The 19,442-nt window shown below is 43.7% G+C and overlaps 1 protein-coding gene across 4 annotated transcripts in view; it reads left to right on the plus strand.

The window, feature by feature from the left end:
• Positions 1 to 19,442, plus strand: part of LOC121555072 (chemokine-like protein TAFA-5) — a 207,237-nt gene that overhangs the window by 184,717 nt on the left and 3,078 nt on the right. For 2 of the 4 annotated variants that reach the window (XM_041868858.2, XM_041868861.2), the window contains exons 3-4: positions 4,775 to 4,902; positions 14,282 to 14,473. In XM_041868858.2, the coding sequence (XP_041724792.1) occupies positions 4,775 to 4,902; positions 14,282 to 14,290 (137 nt within the window). In that variant the 3' untranslated portion in view covers positions 14,291 to 14,473. Of the gene's footprint in view, positions 1 to 4,774; positions 4,903 to 14,281; positions 14,474 to 14,569; positions 14,601 to 19,442 lie in introns of those variants that run through there. The other 2 variants (XM_041868860.1, XM_041868859.2) reach the window with 2 other exon arrangements.

A 19,442-nucleotide genomic window follows, 5' to 3' on the forward strand; every position in this document is an offset into this window, starting at 1 on the left:
TGAAATATAGTTATCCACTCCCGCTGATTGGGACCATGACGGAGTCATTACACAGGGCACGGTTCTTCACAAAATTGGACCTCAGGAGCGCATATAACTTGGTGCGCATTAGGGAGGGCGATGAGTGGAAGACAGCATTTAGTACTACCTCCGGCCATTACGAGTATCTCGTCATGCCATATGGGTTAATGAATGCTCCATCAGTCTTCCAATCGTTTGTAGATGAAATTTTCCGGGACATGCAGGCGCAGGGAGTAGTGGTGTGCATAGATGATATTCTTGTGTACAGTTCTACTCGGGCCGAGCATGTAGCCCTGGTGCGCAGGGTATTGAGGAGACTGTTGGAGCATGACCTGTATGTCAAAGCTGAGAAATGTCTGTTCTTTCAGGAGTCAGTTTCCTTTTTGGGTTACCAGTTGTCTGCGTCAGGGGTGAGAATGGAGGTGGACCGAGTGGCAGCCGTGCGTAATTGGCAAACCCCAACTACGGTTAAAGAGGTGCAGCGGTTCTTGGGTTTTGCGAATTACTACCGGAGGTTTATCCGGGGTTTTGGACAGGTGGCAGCTCCCATAACGTCTCTTCTGAAGGGGGGTCCGGTGCGCTTGCAGTGGTCGGCTGAGGCGGACAGGGCCTTTGGGAGACTGAAGGACCTGTTTACCTCGGCTCCGGTGTTGGCGCACCCGGATCCCACTTTACCCTTCCAAGTTGAGGTGGACGCGTCTGAGGCCGGTATCGGGGCAGTTCTTTCTCAACGATCCGGTACACCACCTAAGCTCCGCCCCTGTGCTTTTTATTCTAAGAAGCTCAGTCCGGCGGAGCGGAATTATGACGTAGGGGACAGGGAGCTGTTAGCCGTAGTACAGGCCCTAAAGGTGTGGAGGCATTGGCTTGAGGGGGCTCAGCACCCTTTCCTCATTCTGACCGACCATCGTAACCTGGAATACATTCGGGCAGCTAGGGAGACTGAATCCTCGCCAGGCTCGATGGACTATGTTTCTCGCCCGGTTTGTGTTCAAGATCACTTACATCCCTGGGTCCCAGAACGGGAAGGCAGATGCTCTGTCCCGTCGGTATGACACGGAGGAGAGGTGCGTGGAGTCCATCCCCATACTACCGGAGTCTTGTCTGGTGGCACCGGTGGTGTGGGAGGTCGATGCGGAGATCGAGCGGGCGTTACGCACCGACCCTAGTCCTCCACAGTGTCCGGTGGGTCGGGCGATACGTCCCGCTCGAGGTCCGGGGATCGGCTGATTTATTGGGCTCACACGTCCCCCTCCTCTGGACATCCAGGTATTGGCCGGACAGTGCACTGCCTTAGTACGAAGTACTGGTGGCCAACGTTAGCCAGGGGATGTGAGGGTTTATGTCTCCTCCTGCTCAGTGTGTGCCCAGTGTAAGGCGCCCAGACACTTGCCCAGGGGTAAATTACAGCCCCTGCCCGTTCCACAACGACCCTGGTCTCACCTCTCGGTGGATTTTGTTACCGATCTTCCCTCCTCACAGGGGAATACCACCATCCTGGTCGTTGTGGATCGGTTCTCGAAGGCCTGTCGTCTCCTTCCCATGCCGGGTCTTCCTACTGCCCTACAGACCGCTGAGGCTCTATTTACTCACGTCTTCCGGCATTACGGGGTGCCCGAGGATATAGTGTCCGATCGAGGCTCCCCAGTTTACCTCCAGAGTCTGGAGAGCATTTATGGAACGTTTGGGGGTCTCGGTGAGCCTTACCTCGGGTTACCACCCGGAGAGTAATGGGCAGGTTGAACGAGTCAACCAGGATGTGGGTTGGTTTCTGAGGTCATATTGTCAGGGCCGGCCGGAGGAGTGGGCGAGATATGTGCCCTGGGCCGAGATGGCACAGAACTCTCTCCGCCACTCCTCCACGAGACTAACCCCTTTCCAGTGTGTGTTAGGGTACCAGCCGGTTCTGGCACCGTGGCATGAGAGCCAGATCGAGGCCCCCGCTGTGGATGAGTGGGTGCGGCGCTCGGAAGAGACGTGGAACGCTGCACACGTCCATCTGCAGCGTGCCATACGTCGACAGAAGACGAGCGCCGACCTACACCGCAGTGAGGGGCCAGTGTACGCACCTGGAGATCGAGTCTGGCTCTCAACCAGAAACCTGCCCCTCCGCCTGCCCTGCCGGAAGCTGGGTCGGCGGTTTGTGGGGCCTTTTAAAGTCCTGAGGAGATTGAACGAGGTGTGTTACAGGTTAGAACTACCTATTGATTACAAGAATATTAACCCCTCGTTCCATGTGTCTCTCCTCAGGCCGGTGGTAGCTGGTCCACTCCAGGACTTTGAGATTGAGGAGACTCCTCCGCCCCGTTGGACATCGAGGGGCTCCGGCGCACACTGTTCGGACCATCCTGGATTCGAGACGCCGGAAGGGGGGTCTCCAATATCTCGTGGAGTGGGAGGGGTGCAGTCCGGAGGAGCGGTGCTGGGTGCCGAGGAGGGACATTCTGGATCCGTCCCTGATGACCGAATTCCATCGTGGTCATCCTACGCGCCCTGCTCCGCATCCTCCTGGTCGTCCCCGAGGCCGAGGCCGCGCGGCTGGAGCCGCGCGTCAAGGGGGGTACTGTCACGGTTTCGGCCCAGGCGGCTCCTCCTCCTTGTTCGGGCAGGTTTCGCCCGGTCGTCGTCTCCGGAGTACTAGCTGCCACCGCTCTATGTTTCTTGTTTGATTGGTTTTGTCTGTTAGTCACACCTGTTTTGTGTTATGTCTCATTTAGCACCCTATTTAGTTTCCTTGTTGTTAGTTTAGTGTTGTGTGTAATTGTTCGTGATCGTGTTGTTGCGCTACCGTGTCGGTACGCTATTTTCATAGCTTCCTCCTTGTGTTAGGAGAGTATTTTCGCACCTGTGTGTGCGCTCGCTATTTTACGCCTGTGTGCGTCTTTTTGCCTCCGGGCTGTTTGGATTATTTTTTGTGTGCTCTAGTAAAGTCTTGTTGGACTTATCCTCTGCTTCCTGCGCCTGATTCTACACCACACCAATCCACAGCAACGTGACAGCTGTATAGGCCAATACTGCTGGTAGCCCACTATAGACAGAAAGAAGGAAAGATAGTGTAACAGGAATGCCAGGAGAGAGTGAGTAGAATGAATGGCATCATGACATGTGGAGGGTGTTACGGATGGAGGGTGAATCTGATTAAAATGTTGTCGGATGGCTCAATGAGCTGCTAGGGGTGTGTGTTGTGCCTGTGTGCGTGCATGTGTGCTTGCTTGTGGTGTGTTAGTAGTGTAGTACAGGAGATAAGCCGTGTGAAGAGTTGTGCCTTGTAATTTAATCCCATGGTTGAATGTTAGTGGAGCAGGGCACCTTCATCTCGTTTTATCCTAGATTGGATTATTCATTGGGGCTAACAGGCTACCACAATCATTGTGAGCCTTCCAAACAACCCAGAAGGACCTACAGTATTACCATGGCCGAGTCACAAATGGCACCCTTTTCCATAGGGCTCTGATCAAAAGTAGTGCAATGTATAGGGAATAGGTTGCCATTTGGGACGCACACCATATTAACCAGACTCCACAATATGTCTTTATCAATTGAGGGTCGTCTGTCTTGGCGAGTACTTGACAAAGACTCCCAACATGTTTCCCCTTTCACCTGCAGTGAATGGACATTTTTCATGTTTTCTCCCTTTCTCTTTTTTTCCTTTCTTCCAAGGGCTGAGCTTGATTACTTTTTCTCCTGACACGTATCCATCTCTATAGATGTCTATCTCTCTCTTTCCCTCTAACTCTCTAACTCTCTCTCTAACTCTCTCTCTAACTCTCTCTCTAACTCTCTCTCTAACTCTAACTCTAACTCTAACTCTCTCTCTAACTCTAATCTCTCTCTCTCTCTCTCTCTCTCTCTCTCTCTCTCTCTCTCTCTCTCTCTCTCTCTGAAGGCCAGTTGAGGGTGCCATTTGTCTGAAGGTGTGCAGGTGTGGGAATAGTGTGTCCTACTTTTTAAAATTAGACTTTTGTGTATAATGAGTCCCTACGCCAAAGAGCCTACCTCAAATACAAAGCTTTGTGATTAGACAGACAGTTTGGTTGGTTTCAGAAGAAGTGTTTATTATTAGTCTGTACTCTATCCGTTGATTAGTCCACAGTCAAGCTGGATAAGGATAAGGACACACTTCTGCCCATGAAGACGTTTCAGAAGTGCATCATCACAAACAGACAACCCCAAACAAGGCTGATGTAGAAAAAGCGTCACTTTTTGTGGCTAATCAATGATAATATTTTGGATGCACAGATGTAGGATCTTAATTTGAGCCAGTTTGCTAAATCAGGAAAATAATATTATCTGGTGTGATTTATGTAGGGGCTGATACATTTTTCGTAAGGGAAAATCAAGTCTGAAATTTCAGAGTGGAAATTACAAACTTCAGAAGCCTTTTTTAACCTCAAATACACTGCAGGGAAGTTATCCTGCAACAGGGTGATCAAATTAAGATCCTACATTTGTAGTGTGAGCGAGCCAGGTGGATTTTAGTACTCTGGCTCTGTGTGCTAACTATTTAGTAGTTCATATACACTTGCCGTATATCCAGAAGGCTACTATTTTTAGTGCCTCAATCAACTGAGTTTAAAAAACCAAATTAACATTTGAAAATAATATAAATACCGACTTATTGTTTTAAATACTGAGAGTTGTGTGTTTTGACCCCTCCGAATGAGGTTAACCATGCCTCTCTATTTCTCCCTTTCTGTCCTCCTCTCTCCTTATCTCTCTCCATCTCTCCTCTCCTCCCTCCTTCACCCCACAGCTAGTATCGTCCGGACCAAACAGTGGTGTGAGATGGTCCCATGTCTGGAAGATGAGGGCTGTGACCTGTTAATCAATAAATCTGGATGGACTTGTACACAACCAGGAGGCAGAGTCAAAACCACTACGGTGAGTTTTAACATTCTCACTATGTTTGAAAGTACATTATGGGGGTAACTCCTTGGAATTAGAATGACCAGAATGTTAACTTGAATAGGAATGTCAATTGTAGTCATTCTAATTCTATCAACCACCAATGTGTATCCTCAACCCAGTGTGAACCCTTTCTCACTCACTCACTCACTACACCACAAGCCATGACTTGGCTCCCAAGTCACAGTTTAGCTCCCGACAGTTCCACAGTTCCATCTTAGAGTTAGCTACACTAGCTGGCAGCAGACAGCAGAACACTCATATTAATGAATCCAACCCGATCCAGGTACACCTAAGCAAGCGTACCTAAAACACTTCTCCTCTCCCTCCTACTTCTCCCCAACAACACAGTGGTTTGTTTACCTGTTCATCGCTCGCAATTAGTTTGAATTAAGGTTCCCTCTTAACGCTAATGACTGGAGCAGATGGAGTCTTCACGGCAGGTATTTTGGGGAGAGAAAGCAACCTCCCTCCCTCGCTTCACTCACGCACATACTGTAAGACTTTTTCCTGTAATTTGAACAGTAATACTGTAGAATGCACAGTAAAATACCTTAAATGTGTTTTTACAGAATTAACGCTCTAGATTGCACTGCATTAAGGGTAAAATGCTGAAAAATACGGTTGTTAACTGTAATTGGAAGCCTCCTGTAAAAATTACTCTAACATACTGTATTTCTTTACAGTAATAGCTCTGCCTACTGTAGATTCAAATGTTCAGTTTCACGCGCCAACCTCTGTCAGGTGAAATGAATGAAGCACAAATTATTTTAGTAAAAAAATATATACAGTACCAGTAAAATGTTTGAACACACCTACTCATTCAAGGGATTTTTACTATTTTCTACATTGTATAATAATAGTGAAGACATTAAAACTATGAAATAACACATATGGAATCATGTAGTAACCAAAAAAGTGTTAACCAAATCAACATATATTTTATACTTGAGATTCTTCAAAGCAGCCACCCTTTGCCTTGATGACAGCTTTGCGCACACTTGACATTCTCTCAACCAGCTTCATGAGGTAGTCACCTGAAATGCATTTCAATTAACAGGTGTGCCTTGTTCAAAGTTAATTTGTGGAATGTCTTTCCTTCTTAATGCGTTTGAGCCAATCTGTTGTGTTGAAAAGGTAGGGGTTGTATACAGAAGATAGCCCTATTTGGTAAAAGAACAAGTCCATATTATGGCAAGAACAGCTCAAATAAGCAAAGAGAAACAACAGGCCATCATTACTTTAAGACATGAAGGTTAGTCAATCCCAAAAATTTCAAGAACTTTTAAAGTTTCTTCAAATGCAGTCTCAAAAACCATCAAGTGCTATGATGAAACTGGATCTCATGAGGACCGCCACAGGAAAGGAAGACCCAGAGTTACCTCTGCTGCAGAGGATAAGTTCATTAGAGTTACCAGCCTCAGAAATTGCAGCCCAAATAAATGCTTCACAGAGTTCAAGTAACAGACACATCTCAACATCACCTGTTCGGAGGAGACTGCGTGAATCAGGCCTTCATGGTTGAATTGCTGCAAAGAAACCACTTCTAAAGGACACCAATAAGAAGAAGAGACTTGCTTGGGCCAAGAAACATGAGCAATTGTCATTAGACAGGTGGAAATCTGTCCTTTGGTCTGATGAGTCCAAATTTGAGATTTTTGGTTCTAACTGCAGTGTCTTTGTGAGATGCAGAGTAGGTGAACGGATGATCTCTGCATGTGTGGTTCCCACCGTGAAGCATGGAGGAGGAGGTGTGATGGTGTGGGGGTGCTTTGCTGGTGACACTGTCTGTGATTTGTTTAGAATTCAAGGCACACTTAACCAGCATGGCTACCACAGCATTCTGCAGCGATACGCCATCCCATCTGGTTTGCGCTTAGTGGGACTATCATTTGTTTTTCAACAGGACAATGACCCAACACACCTCCAGGCTGTGTAAGGGCTATTTGACCAATAAGGAGAGTGATGGAGTGCTGCATCAGATGACCTGGCCTCCACAATCACCCAACCTCAACCCAATTGAGATGGTTTGGGATGAGTTGGACCGCAGAGTGAAGGAAAAGCAGCCAACAAGTGCTCAGCATATGTGGGAACTCCTTCAAGACTGTTGGAAAAGCATTCCAGGTGAAGCTGGTTGAGAGAATGCCAAGAGTGTGCAAAGCTGTCATCAAGGCAAAGGGTAGCTATTTTGAAGAATTTAAAAAATAAAATATATTTTGATTTGTTTAACACTTTTTGGGTTACTACATTATTCCACGTGTTATTTCATAGTTTTGAAGTCTTCACTATTATTCTACAATGTAGAAAATAGTAAAAATCCCTTAAATGAGTAGGTGTGTCCAAACTTTTGACTGGTACTGTATATATTATATAATAATTGTTGTAATGATTAGGCTTCGCTGTACCACAGCCTCTCGGTGCCATAGTGAATAAACATGCATTTTCGTGACCATGATGTTTGCACCATTACTACAGAGAAAACAGCTTGTTTCTGGCCCAAACACTTCAAAAGATATGACCCATATTACAGGCGCAATATTTTTGTTTTTACAGTATTATACAACTGACAGCAATGTACTGTAATAACTATTTCCAGTAAATTGCTGTAAATGGCAATGCACTCTGGGTGGTTTTAGGCTTAACTGTTAAATGACATAGTAAATTCCAATGAAACTTTGGTTTAACAGTAAATTACCTTAAAGAAGTTGTGTATTTCAAATGGTACTGTAATTCACCCCACAGAATACAGTACCCTACACTGTAAAACCGGATAAGTTCTGGCTACTCAAATATTTTGAGGAAACCGATTACCTTAAAAATAAACTTAAATAGCTGAAGTTATCAGTACTACCTTCATATGAGTAATACAAATGCAGATTGTTTTGTAAGGTATACTTCAATTTAATGCCCCCACTAAGTCACACCAATAATTTCTCAGTGTGCCTTGCCTTTTCAATTGAATTGTAGAGTTACCACCAATGACTTGTTAGTGACAGAGACATCATTGTTGAATTTGATAGTGTTCAATCCTGTGGCCTTCCCCAAGTGAGTTCGTAGGCGAATATTATCAGTATAGGTGAACAGTTACATATATCATAAGGCCTTATACAGTTGCCTGAAACTAATAGTTTACAGGTCACATCAGGCCTCCAAAATGTTTTCCAGTAATCTTCCAACCAGGATATCTGGACAATTTACTTGCAAAGTTATGTGTAATTGCTATTGGAATCTAGTCAGTGTTAAGGCTATCCAACAACATTTATTCATAATGACTGCCAGGGTTAAGAACAGTGGGAGGAAGCTATTTAAGCCATTTAAACTGGAACAACCATTTCAGTAAAGGGTGCAAAAGGTCAATGATTGGATTAGTTTAGAAAACAATTATTTATCGTTGTGTAGCATAACATTTATTCAATCAATCACTCAATGTACATGCAAAAACACAGATATAAAAAAAAATAAAAAAAATCCACCTGCAGTAGAGCATGCTGGGAAAAAAGTTGTTATCATATCTTTTTTTTTATATAGTTGGTGTGAATTCTCATTTAGTTTTGAGTCAGTACTACATAAACCTTTTAAGTAGTAATTTCATTGACTTTGAGTACAACTTACTAGAAGTGTTTGAGTAAAAAATGCCTTGGGGTTTACAGTGTACCGTATTTTTGGATCATGAAAAACCTTTTGACCTCTAATGGTTGCATTGTATTGTTGTTTCTGGGTCATTAACATATTTTGAGGCATGCCTTGTAAGAGGCTATGTTTGTTCCACCTATGAGTGAGAGTGCTGTACCAATTTAACTAATATGTGGTAGTAGTATGCTAGTCCCCTGTAGCTCAGTTGGTAGAGCATGGTGCTTGCAACGCCAGGGTTGTGGGTTTGTTTCCCATGGGGGGCCAGTATGAAAATGTATGCACTCACTAACAGTAAATCACTCTGGATAAGAGCGTCTGCTAAATGACTCAGATGTAAACTAAATGTGTGTAGGGGACAGATTGGCGTGGCAGCAAGCCTCAAACCTTTAACGGTTGCGTATTTGCTATGTCCTTGGTCTGTTTTGCTCTGTAGTCACTGCAAGTTTGGAAGCCTTTGTTAAGGCCTCTAGAAGTTATTCATACATATTTGATATACAGTATATGTATATACATACTGTATATATTTGATATGCTGTAATATGAAAACACATTACCTAGCAGTCAACCTGCTTGCACCAATCCCATGTAGTTACAGAAAAATACTGTAAAATACAAACCCTGCCTACCCTCAATGAATTTAATTAATTTATTTAGCTGGCATATCTGCTGCCAGTATATTGCTGTACATTTACAGGGAAAAGTTTTACAGTGCACACACCCACCATCACTTCCCTCTCTCCCCGTGTCCCAAACACTCTCCTGCCTCCACCCCACCTTCCACTCATTAGTAATTAAATGCAGTTAATTTGGGCACATTCGTTATGCAGCTCTCTCTCTCTCCCCAATTTGCCTCCCCACCCGCCCTTTGTGAACTCTGACCAGCGTAGGCCCCATCATTAATGTATCTGTCATATTTTAGTCATCAGCTGAGTCTAACTGTTTTACTCCTTCTCCTGAAGAGATGCGCCGAGTCACACCGGCACCGTGTCTCAGATCCGTGTAGCATTTTTAAAGAGTTTAATCCAATTGATACAGTTCATTATCGAGTCTCTCTCTTGCAAGTTGAGCCCCACCAACCTCTTATAGCATTGCATACTATAGACATTAACATTGACATTTTAGTAATTTAGCCGATGCTCTTATCCAGAGCGACTTAAAGCCAATTTATGCTTCATCTGCACATGTGGTTGGAGGCTCCGTATAGAGGGTGGGACACAATTGCGGAGCCTCCAGAGGCATGCAGAGGCAAAATTGAGCTCTGTACCGCATCGCTGTGCGCTCCCAAATTTTGTAACAATGAGGAGGGCTCCGTATCGCTCCGCATTGACATGATTGGTTGACGGTAGGTGGGGGCGGGAGGTCCTGTATAAACACAAACTCACTTCCTTCACAACTTCGTTCACAACAGCTCTGCGCTGCTCCGCAAAGCGCAAGAAGTATGAATGCACTGACTTCTGCAGAGGCCGTATCACCGTAAATGCTGCACGGCCTATGCAGATGTCGGATTGACCATGCAGCACCTTATACAGTCAGAAGCACTTTTTTATTTTATTTTTACCTTTATTTAAACTGGGAAATTCCATTGAGACCAAGGCCTGTACCCCCTTGTAACAAACAACCTTCTACTGTTTACCTGCATATGAAAACCTTATCCTTGATGATTGACCTCAACCATTTATTATCTGAGAAAAAACAGGTATATCTATCACACAGAGAAATCCCCGAGCTATAGGTCTGTTGTGAATGACAGATGTGAGGTATAGAGAGAAGGTTGGGTGGGTCTATTTCGACCCGAGTTAGAAGGCTGTTTGTCATCCTGTGTTGACGTTGGCTCTGAGAGGCTGAGAGATGACAGGTATTCATGTCTGCTCCATATTGTACGTCAAACGGACAGTCAGAGGCCCTAGTTGGCTAGGGACGAGCTGTCTGTGTGAAGTGACGCACTGGCTGGATGTGTGTGTGCGTGGGTGCGTGTTTGCCTGCCAACCTACGTGCCTGCCTACCCGCCTTTCTAGTGCCTACCTCTCTCTCTCTCTCTCTCTCTCTCTCTCTCTCTCTCTCTCTCTCTCTCTCTCTCTCTCTCTCTCTCTCTCTCTCTCTCTCTCTGCCTGCCTGCCTGCCTGCCTCTGTGACATGTACAGCCAATCTCTCAGGTTTTGACAAAGCTTACAGTTCATTGGCCTGCCAATCTTTTTCTATTTTTTATGTGGTAAAAACTATGACTTTTCTTCAAATCCAACCATCTCATTGATGCATACTTTTTCTTTGGCTTCACAGTGGTGACCTATTCTGATCCTTTCTGAGGCCTGGAGGCTTTTTGTGGTTCACAGTGTGTGTGGATGTTGATAGTTATGAATCAGCTATAAAGAAATGACAGTTCAGTGTGTCATCTGCAGAGCATTGAAAAAGAGAAAGAAAGGCCAATCACTCTCTCCCTCTGCCCCTCTTCACGTACAGTAAATGTATGGTAAAGTAACTTTTCCTTCAGTGGGCTAAATCAGGGTCACACAGAGTGATTCTTAGTAGGTCTTAAATAAATCTACTTTGAAACAAATGTATACACCTCACACGATGGTTATGGGCTTAAAAAAAGAAGACATCTGTACCATGTCATATATAGAGTTTAAATGCATTCAATTTTGAGTTTGCATCCCAATATTACACTTTATATACACCACAGACGACTGAAATATAACACAACTGTTTAACATAGAAACACTGGATTTTCGTTCCCCCCCCAAAAAAAACGTTATTAATGATGAATTATGAAAAATATTAATAACATTCCACCCATGAGGCCAACGAGGGCGCTTTTGGTCATTGACCGCAGGAAAGGACTACCGTACCTACATATTCATCATCCAATGAAAGTCCAATTTAGCATTGACTGAGTACTGTACCCACCCCAAAACCCTCACAGAGAATTTAAATATGTATTTCTCCCACACGGCAGCAGAGTTAAACGCTAATGTCTAACATGGTTAACTGCATTTCAGAGACATCTCTCTGATGATGAAATAATATTAGTTTCAGCAGTCATCCTTGATACCTTTCAGCAAAATGTATTTAAGCTAAATTGCTTATTGCGCTCTCTCTCTCTCTCTCTCTCTCTCTCTGCAGATGCTTCACATTATTGTCTCCTCCATTGTACTGGCAGATAAAACAAAGAGAACTGTCTATCTCTCTCTCTCTCTCTTTCTCATCACAGGGAGCAAATGCATGCTGGTAAAAATAAGTTAAAGGGAGAGAAGAATCACCTTAGGTTATATCTTGACAATATAATAGGATGAACAATTCAAATGAGTTTGGGAGAAGGCAAAGGATGAGACGGAGAAAGAGATGAGAAGGGGAAAGAAAATGCTTGAGCCCATCAGTCTGACAGATACATTTTTACAAGTAATTTTTCAAATTGGAGCACATCAAGTAGTGACCATTGTCTTTCATGGTTCTGGACCCTGTTACGTTTGTGAGAAGGCTGAGGTTTTCAAGAGAACATTTAATCTTGGCAGGAAGTGATAATGTCATGAACTTGCTTTCTCCTGGCGGAAAACCGCCTTCTCAAGAGAATTCTTGTCTTTGGAACACCATGCAGTGGTTCTTGAGGTGCATACAACAGTGCAGTATACAGTATATCCAAGCCCTGCACGTTTTTTACACTTCCTCAGCTAAAAGCTATCCCTCAAAGCGCTACCGAAACCCTCACTTGTTATACAACTAATTTCGAAAAGATTTGTTCAGTTCCATTTAGAACAAACATTGACTCAAAAAAATGGAGAGTGAGTCTCGTCTCAAATGAACAACCTGACTCAGTGAAAATGATTTAACACAACAAACACACACACACTTTCCTTTGTCGGCCTAAATGGCACTTGCTACTTCTCGTCTTCACACAATGATTCTACCATACATGGAGGGGTAGCACACACACACACACACACACACACACACACACACACACACACACACACACACACACACACACACACACACACACACACACACACTATAACTATGTCTATAATTGTCATGTATTTGTACGTTTTATGTGGACCCCAAGAAGAGTAGCTACTGCATGTGCAGTAGCTAATGCAGATCCTAATAAACTAAAACACACAAACAAACGTGAGCACGCACGCACACACACACACACACACACTGATTATACCATACATAGAGGGGTAGCCTCTTAAGTGGCGGATGATGAATTAAATCAGTGAATCCATTAGCTCGCTCCTGATTGGGGTATTTAACTACAGAATGGAGAGTGGGGTCGGTGGCATCCACTGAGAGAAAGCCTGTGATTATGCACCACACTGTAATCAGGGCTGTTTCACAGCAGCAGACGTGGAGTGGAGGGGTTGCTAATCAAGGAAGTGAAGGACTCAGTGTGTTAGGACTGAGGAGATTGGGAGGAAAGGGTGATCCCACAGTCTTAATGGAGTCTGGGGGTGTTACCTCTTCTTGGTGTTCTTCTTGTGCGTGTGCGTGTGCGTGTGTGTGTGTGTGTGTAGTCCTCACAAGGAAAGTAAAACAAGGAAAAAATGTGGGACATTTCGCCGTACCCCACAAGGAACATTATGTTTTAGGCTTAGGGGTTAGGTTTAGGGTTAAAATGAGGGTTAGAGTTAGAATTAGGGTTAGGGGTTAAGGTTTAGGAGTTAGGTTTAGTTTTAGGGTTTTGGGGTTAGGGTTAGGGTTAAGGTTAGAGTTAGGTTAAGGGTTAGGATTAGGTTCAGGGTTTGAAGTTAGGGAAAATATGATTTTGAATGGGAATAAATGTTTTGGTCCCCACAAGGATTGTAAAACAAACGTGTGTTTGCGCGTGCATGCGTGTGTGTGGGTATATAAATAGACTGCATGTGGGTGGGTGGGAAACCACGCTTGTACGTGTGTATGTGTGTACACGCGTTTATATTCGCACACACTACCCTCTTAGAAACAAAAGGTGCTCTCTTTTTTTCTTGGAGTTTATTTGTACTGTATGACTGTGTTGACCAGAGTGTGTAACAAATCCCTTGAATTTGGATCATCCATAGTCCCAGTCCTAGCTAACACATTAGAGAGGCTGCATAGTACTGGAGGCTGTGGGTACTGGAGGGAGCCCCGGCAGTGTGGTGCTGGTAGAGCAGGGTTTGATACGATACGGCCTGCCTTACCTTTTTGTGTAATTGATCCCTTTGGGCCCGGCTGGTACGACAGAACACACACACACACACACACACACACTGCTGGCATGCCATACAGGACACATCCAGTTGAGGCTTTAACAGAATCACCGCGGAGAGGACAGATGCTCCGACTGCCATGCAACAGACTCAGCCGCTGCAAACGATTAGCCACCTCTGCCAAGCCTCCCTCCCTAGTCTGAGACTGCATGGAGGAGCCTTGCACGCTTCAAACCATTAGCTAGAGAGAGATACATACCCTCACGCTCACACACAGTAATGATGCACACACACACACACACACACACACACACTTACTCTCACACACACATAACCTCCTCCATTTTGAAAAGTATTTTATGGTTTGGAAAACTTGTAGAGAGATCTCACATTGATTTTTGTGTTACTGTATTATTCTTTACGGTAGCTGCAGAATAGGCGTTTGACCATATTGCTCTAATTCTGTTGGTCAATTGTGGTAACACTCTGGTTTGAAAAAGTTACCAGAGCTACAAAATGACTTCTTCCCTTTCCTCCTCTCTGTGATTTCCCTCCAGGCTCTATGACGTGACTGGAGTCCCTGTGGATCCTCCATTCCTCTGACAGTCCCATGGCGGAGGAGAGCATTGATGACCCTGACAGACAGCCTCAGCCCACACCACCAACCACCACCTCCGGTCCATTACTACAGACATGAACAACCTACACAACCAACTCTAAACCATGCTGGGCATTATCCACAAAGTAAGGTACAGAATGAATCCATCAACACAGGAATCGGCATCAAAACATAATGGGAAAACAAACATCTAACCTAACCCATGTTGTTTTTATGATTCTGACAGATTAATAGTATTGCAGCATGATGTTGACAAGTGATACAATGGTAATAATATGATCTTGTACATTAGTGTTGCAATTCTATTTTATATATATTATATGTTATATGTTGTTTTTAAAGTATTACACCCATTACAGAGCCTTGTATCCACACAGAGGATTGAACGAGACGCCACACACGCACACACACACACACACAGTATACAACCAGACGCCATACAGTGGGGAAAAAAAGTATTTAGTCAGCCACAAATTGTGCAAGTTCTCCCACTTAAAAAGATGAGAGAGGCCTGTAATTTTCATCATGGGTACACGTCAACTATGACAGACAAAATGAGACATTTTTTCCAGAAAATCACATTGTAGGAGTTTTTATGAATTTATTTGCAAATTATGGTGGAAAATAAGTATTTGGTCAATAACAAAAGTTTCTCAATACTTAGTTATATACCCTTTGTTGGCAATGACACAGGTCAAACATTTCTGTAAGTCTTCACAAGGTTTTCACACACTGTTGCTGGTATTTTGGCCCATTCCTCCATGCAGATCTCCTCTAGAGCAGTGATGTTTTGGGGCTGTCGCTGGGCAACACAGACTTTCAACTCCCTTCAAAGATTTTCTATGGGGTTGAGATCTGGAGACTGGCTAGGCCACTCCAGGACCTTGAAATGCTTCTTACGAAGCCACTCCTTCGTTGCCCGGGCGGTGTGTTTGGGATCATTGTCATGCTGAAAGACCCAGCCACGTTTCATCTTCAATGCCCTTGCTGATGGAAGGAGGTTTTCACTCAAAATCTCACGATACATGGCCCCATTCATTCTTTCCTTTACACGGATCAGTCATCCTGGTCCCTTTGCAGAAAAACAGCCCCAAAGCATGATGTTTTCACCCCCATGCTTCACAGTAGGTATGGTGTTCTTTGGATGCAACTCAGCATTCTTTGTCCTCCAAACATGACGAGTTGAGTTTTTACCAGAAAGTTATATTTTGGTTTCATCTGACCATATGACATTCTCCCAATCCTCTTCTGGATCATCCAAATGCACTCTAGCAAACTTCAGACGGGCCTGGACATGTACTGGCTTAAGCAGGGGGACACGTCTGGCACTGCAGGATTTGAGTCCCTGGCGGCGTAGTGTGTTACTGATGGTAGGCTTTGTTACTTTGGTCCCAGCTCTCTGCAGGTAATTCACTAGGTCCCCCCGTGTGGTTCTGGGATTTTTGCTCACCGTTCTTGTGATCATTTTGACCCCACGGGGTGAGATCTTGCGTGGAGCCCCAGATCGAGGGAGATTATCAGTGGTCTTGTATGTCTTCCATTTCCTAATAATTGCTCCCACAGTTGATTTCTTCAAACCAAGCTGCTTACCCATTGCAGATTCAATCTTCCCAGCCTGGTGCAGGTCTACAATTTTGTTTCTGGTGTCCTTTGACAGCTCTTTGGTCTTGGCCATAGTGGAGTTTGGAGTGTGACTGTTTGAGGTTGTGGACAGGTGTCTTTTATACTGATAACAAGTTCAAACAGGTGCCATTAATACAGGTAACGAGTGGAGGACAGAGGAGCCTCTTAAAGAAGAAGTTACAGGTCTGTGAGAGCCAGAAATCTTGCTTGTTTGTAGGTGACCAAATACTTATTTTCCACCATAATTTGCAAATAAATTCATTAAAAATCCAAAAATGTGATTTTCTGGAGATTTTTTTTCCTCAATTTGTCTGTCATAGTTGACGTGTACCTATGATGAAAATCACAGGCCTCTCTCATCTTTTTAAGTGGGAGAACTTGCACAATTGGTGGCTGACTAAATACTTATTTTCCCCACTGTATAGACTGGTCTAGATACTGCCAGAATGTCTTGGTGAAACAGAAAAGTCTCATAGAAAATTTTACTTATCTTGTGATGAAAATGCCTGAAGCCAGTTGTAAAGCAAGACAGTGCTATTTCACTATATTATTTGTAAAGGACAAACTGTACAGTCGATAGTCTCAGTCTCGGTTTATGTTTTGTTTATGTTTACTGTCAGTTGATTCATCCATCCTATATGTATCTCAGACACTACTGTATGTCTAGGTTCAGACTAATTTTAGCTACATGGGTGGAACACCCTTACAGACATAAAGTGGTGAGTGAGATGATACTGTATAGAAGAGCAGAAATATCCAACTTACTATGCTACCTACATTCAGAAATAAAGGTTTAGAATTGTTCCTAAAGTAGTACAACCGTTTGTCACTGGAGTGGTACTTTTAGATACATAAATGTACCCCAGTTCATACCTCAGATAGTACTTTTTTTGTTCCTTGTAAGTGCCAAAAATTGACCTCTAACATTGACCACTTCAATTGGTACAACACTTCCACTCACAGGTAGCCAAAAATAACTATCTGAAAGCCACGCCCCCAGTAAGCCATTCTTCCAATATAATTTAAAAAATGCATAATTGTACCTTATGGTAAGTATTTAAGGGTATTGAGGGTACACAAAATATGTTTGTACCCTGGGAAACATGCTTCTGAGTGGCGCAGTGGTCTAAGGCACTGCATCGCAGTGCTAGCTGTGCCACTAGAGATCCTGGTTCGAATCCAGGCTCTGTCGCAGCCGGCCGCGACTGGGAGACTCATGGGCGGCGCACAATTGGCCTAGCGTTGTCCAGGGTAGGGGAGGGAATGGCCGGCAGGGATGTAGCTCAGTTGATAGAGCATGGCGTTTGCAACGCCAGGGTTGTGGGTTCGATTCCCACGGGGGACCAGTTTGAATTTTTTTTATTTTTTTTTATAATAAAATTACAAAAATATATATATATGTATTCACTAACTGTAAGTCGCTCTGGATAAGAGCGTCTGCTAAATGACTAAAATGTAAAAATGAAACAGAAATGTACTTTGTACCCTTTTTTTTGAGAGTGAGAGTGTGATGATTGTACCTTTATATTTTAAATATGGGGTAAAAAAATTTACCATTATAGTCTTTATCCGCATATGTACCCTAAAACAGGGTTTCCCAAAGTCGGTGCTGGCCCCCCACCCGCACCCGGGTGCATTTATTTTTTTTGCCCTAGCACTACACAGCTGATTCAAAAAACCAAAGCTTGAGGATGAGTTGGTTATTTGAATCAGCTGTGTAGTGCTAGGATCGAGTTTGGGAAGCCCTGCCATAAAACGTACTGAAAGGTACCATGTGAGATCATTATGTGTACCTCTTAAGGTACATTATTTATATTTTGATATTTTTGTACCCCAGGGAACAATACCGTGTATGCACTCATTGAGTGACCATGTTTTCATCCAATATAGTGGATTAAAAGTGAACATACTGTACACAAACACACACTTTGATCTCTGGAGACCTAATGTACTGTGCACAAAAAAATGTTTTATCCAGAGTCTTAATATACTGTACACTGTGTGATGTGTATTTACACTGGGCTTAAAACAGCGTTAGTTTATTTGATGTGTAGAGGAAATGTAATATGAAAGAGCTACAGTACCGATAGCTTTGAACTTCCTTCTCCCGAGAGAACATGGGGAGTGTCTGGGGAATATCAAACACACACGTCTAACATAACGATCCTCAATCAGCCCTGGTAGCATTTGATCACATCTTCCTCATGCACTGATTCTACTAGTCCTACTTTCTCTGTTATCAATCTAAATCATACTAATGTGTCTAACATACAGTACCTCAACCATTTGATCACATCTTCCTCAGGCACTTTAATATAGGCCTAGTTACACGCTCTGCCACTTATCAATCTAAATCATATTAACCCTTGGTTACTATTTTGGGACACAAATCAGCCTTTGTTACACACATCACACACAGACACGTTTGTTTTACTATTCTCGTGGGGACCCAAAAATGTATTTTCCCTAACCCTAAACTGAACAGCTAACCTTAAAACCTAACCCTAACCCCTAACCCTAATTCTAACCCTAAACCTAACCTTAAAATAGCCTTTGTCCTCATGGGAACGTGGGAAATGTCCCCACGAGGGGACCTTCCTTTTTTTACTATCCTTTTGGGGACCTTTGGGGATTTTAGGTCTCCACAAGGATAGAAGAACCAACACACACACACACACACACACAGGGGCTGAAAGTAATAGTCTCATCCATTGGCTCCGCTTGAAGGGTCCTGGGTCCTGGATCTTCCTCAACCCCCCTGCTTCGCTACACACCCAGAGGGAGGAAGATGGAGAGCGGAAGAGAGGGAGAGGAAGACAGAGAGCGTGAGAGTGAGAGTGAGAGAGTAAGAGTGGGAGTGAGAGTGAGAGTGAGAGTAAGAGAGAGAGAGAGAGAGAGAGAGAGAGAGAGAGAGAGAGAGAGAGAGAGAGAGAGAGAGAGAGAGAGAGAGAGAGAGAGAGAGAGAGAGAGAGAGAGAGAGAGAGAGAGATGAATGGGGGAGGGGAGAGAGGGATGGCCTCAGGACATATTTTACTTCCATAAATTGTTTTTCTTATTCAGGAGAATACTGAAAACTATTGATTGTTTCGTTCTGTTTCCCTGTAACAGCACAGTACTCCACGCCATTTGAATTTCCCAGAAGTTTTGTCACGTCCTAACAACATTTGTGCCGTGAAAATGCTATACCTCGTGCTATTGTCAATAAAGTGACATCTCATTGATGCTCTTGTTTTGGGTCACCCTGAAAGTTGGGCAGCTAAAGCAGAATATATCTGTTTGGCCAACAGGATTACTTTTAGTATTCTCCTAAGCATCATAAATCTGTTACTGGAGATACAGTATAAGATTAAGAAATAACATATTTTTTATGTAAACCTATTCAATAATCATGCTGTGCCTATACATATTATTTACAGGTCAGAATTGCCCATATTCATTGCCACATTAATAGCCAGTTTCCATTTTTATAGAGATCA

Source organism: Coregonus clupeaformis, chromosome 40 (assembly GCF_020615455.1).
Source record: "Coregonus clupeaformis isolate EN_2021a chromosome 40, ASM2061545v1, whole genome shotgun sequence".
NCBI lineage: Eukaryota > Metazoa > Chordata > Actinopteri > Salmoniformes > Salmonidae > Coregonus > Coregonus clupeaformis.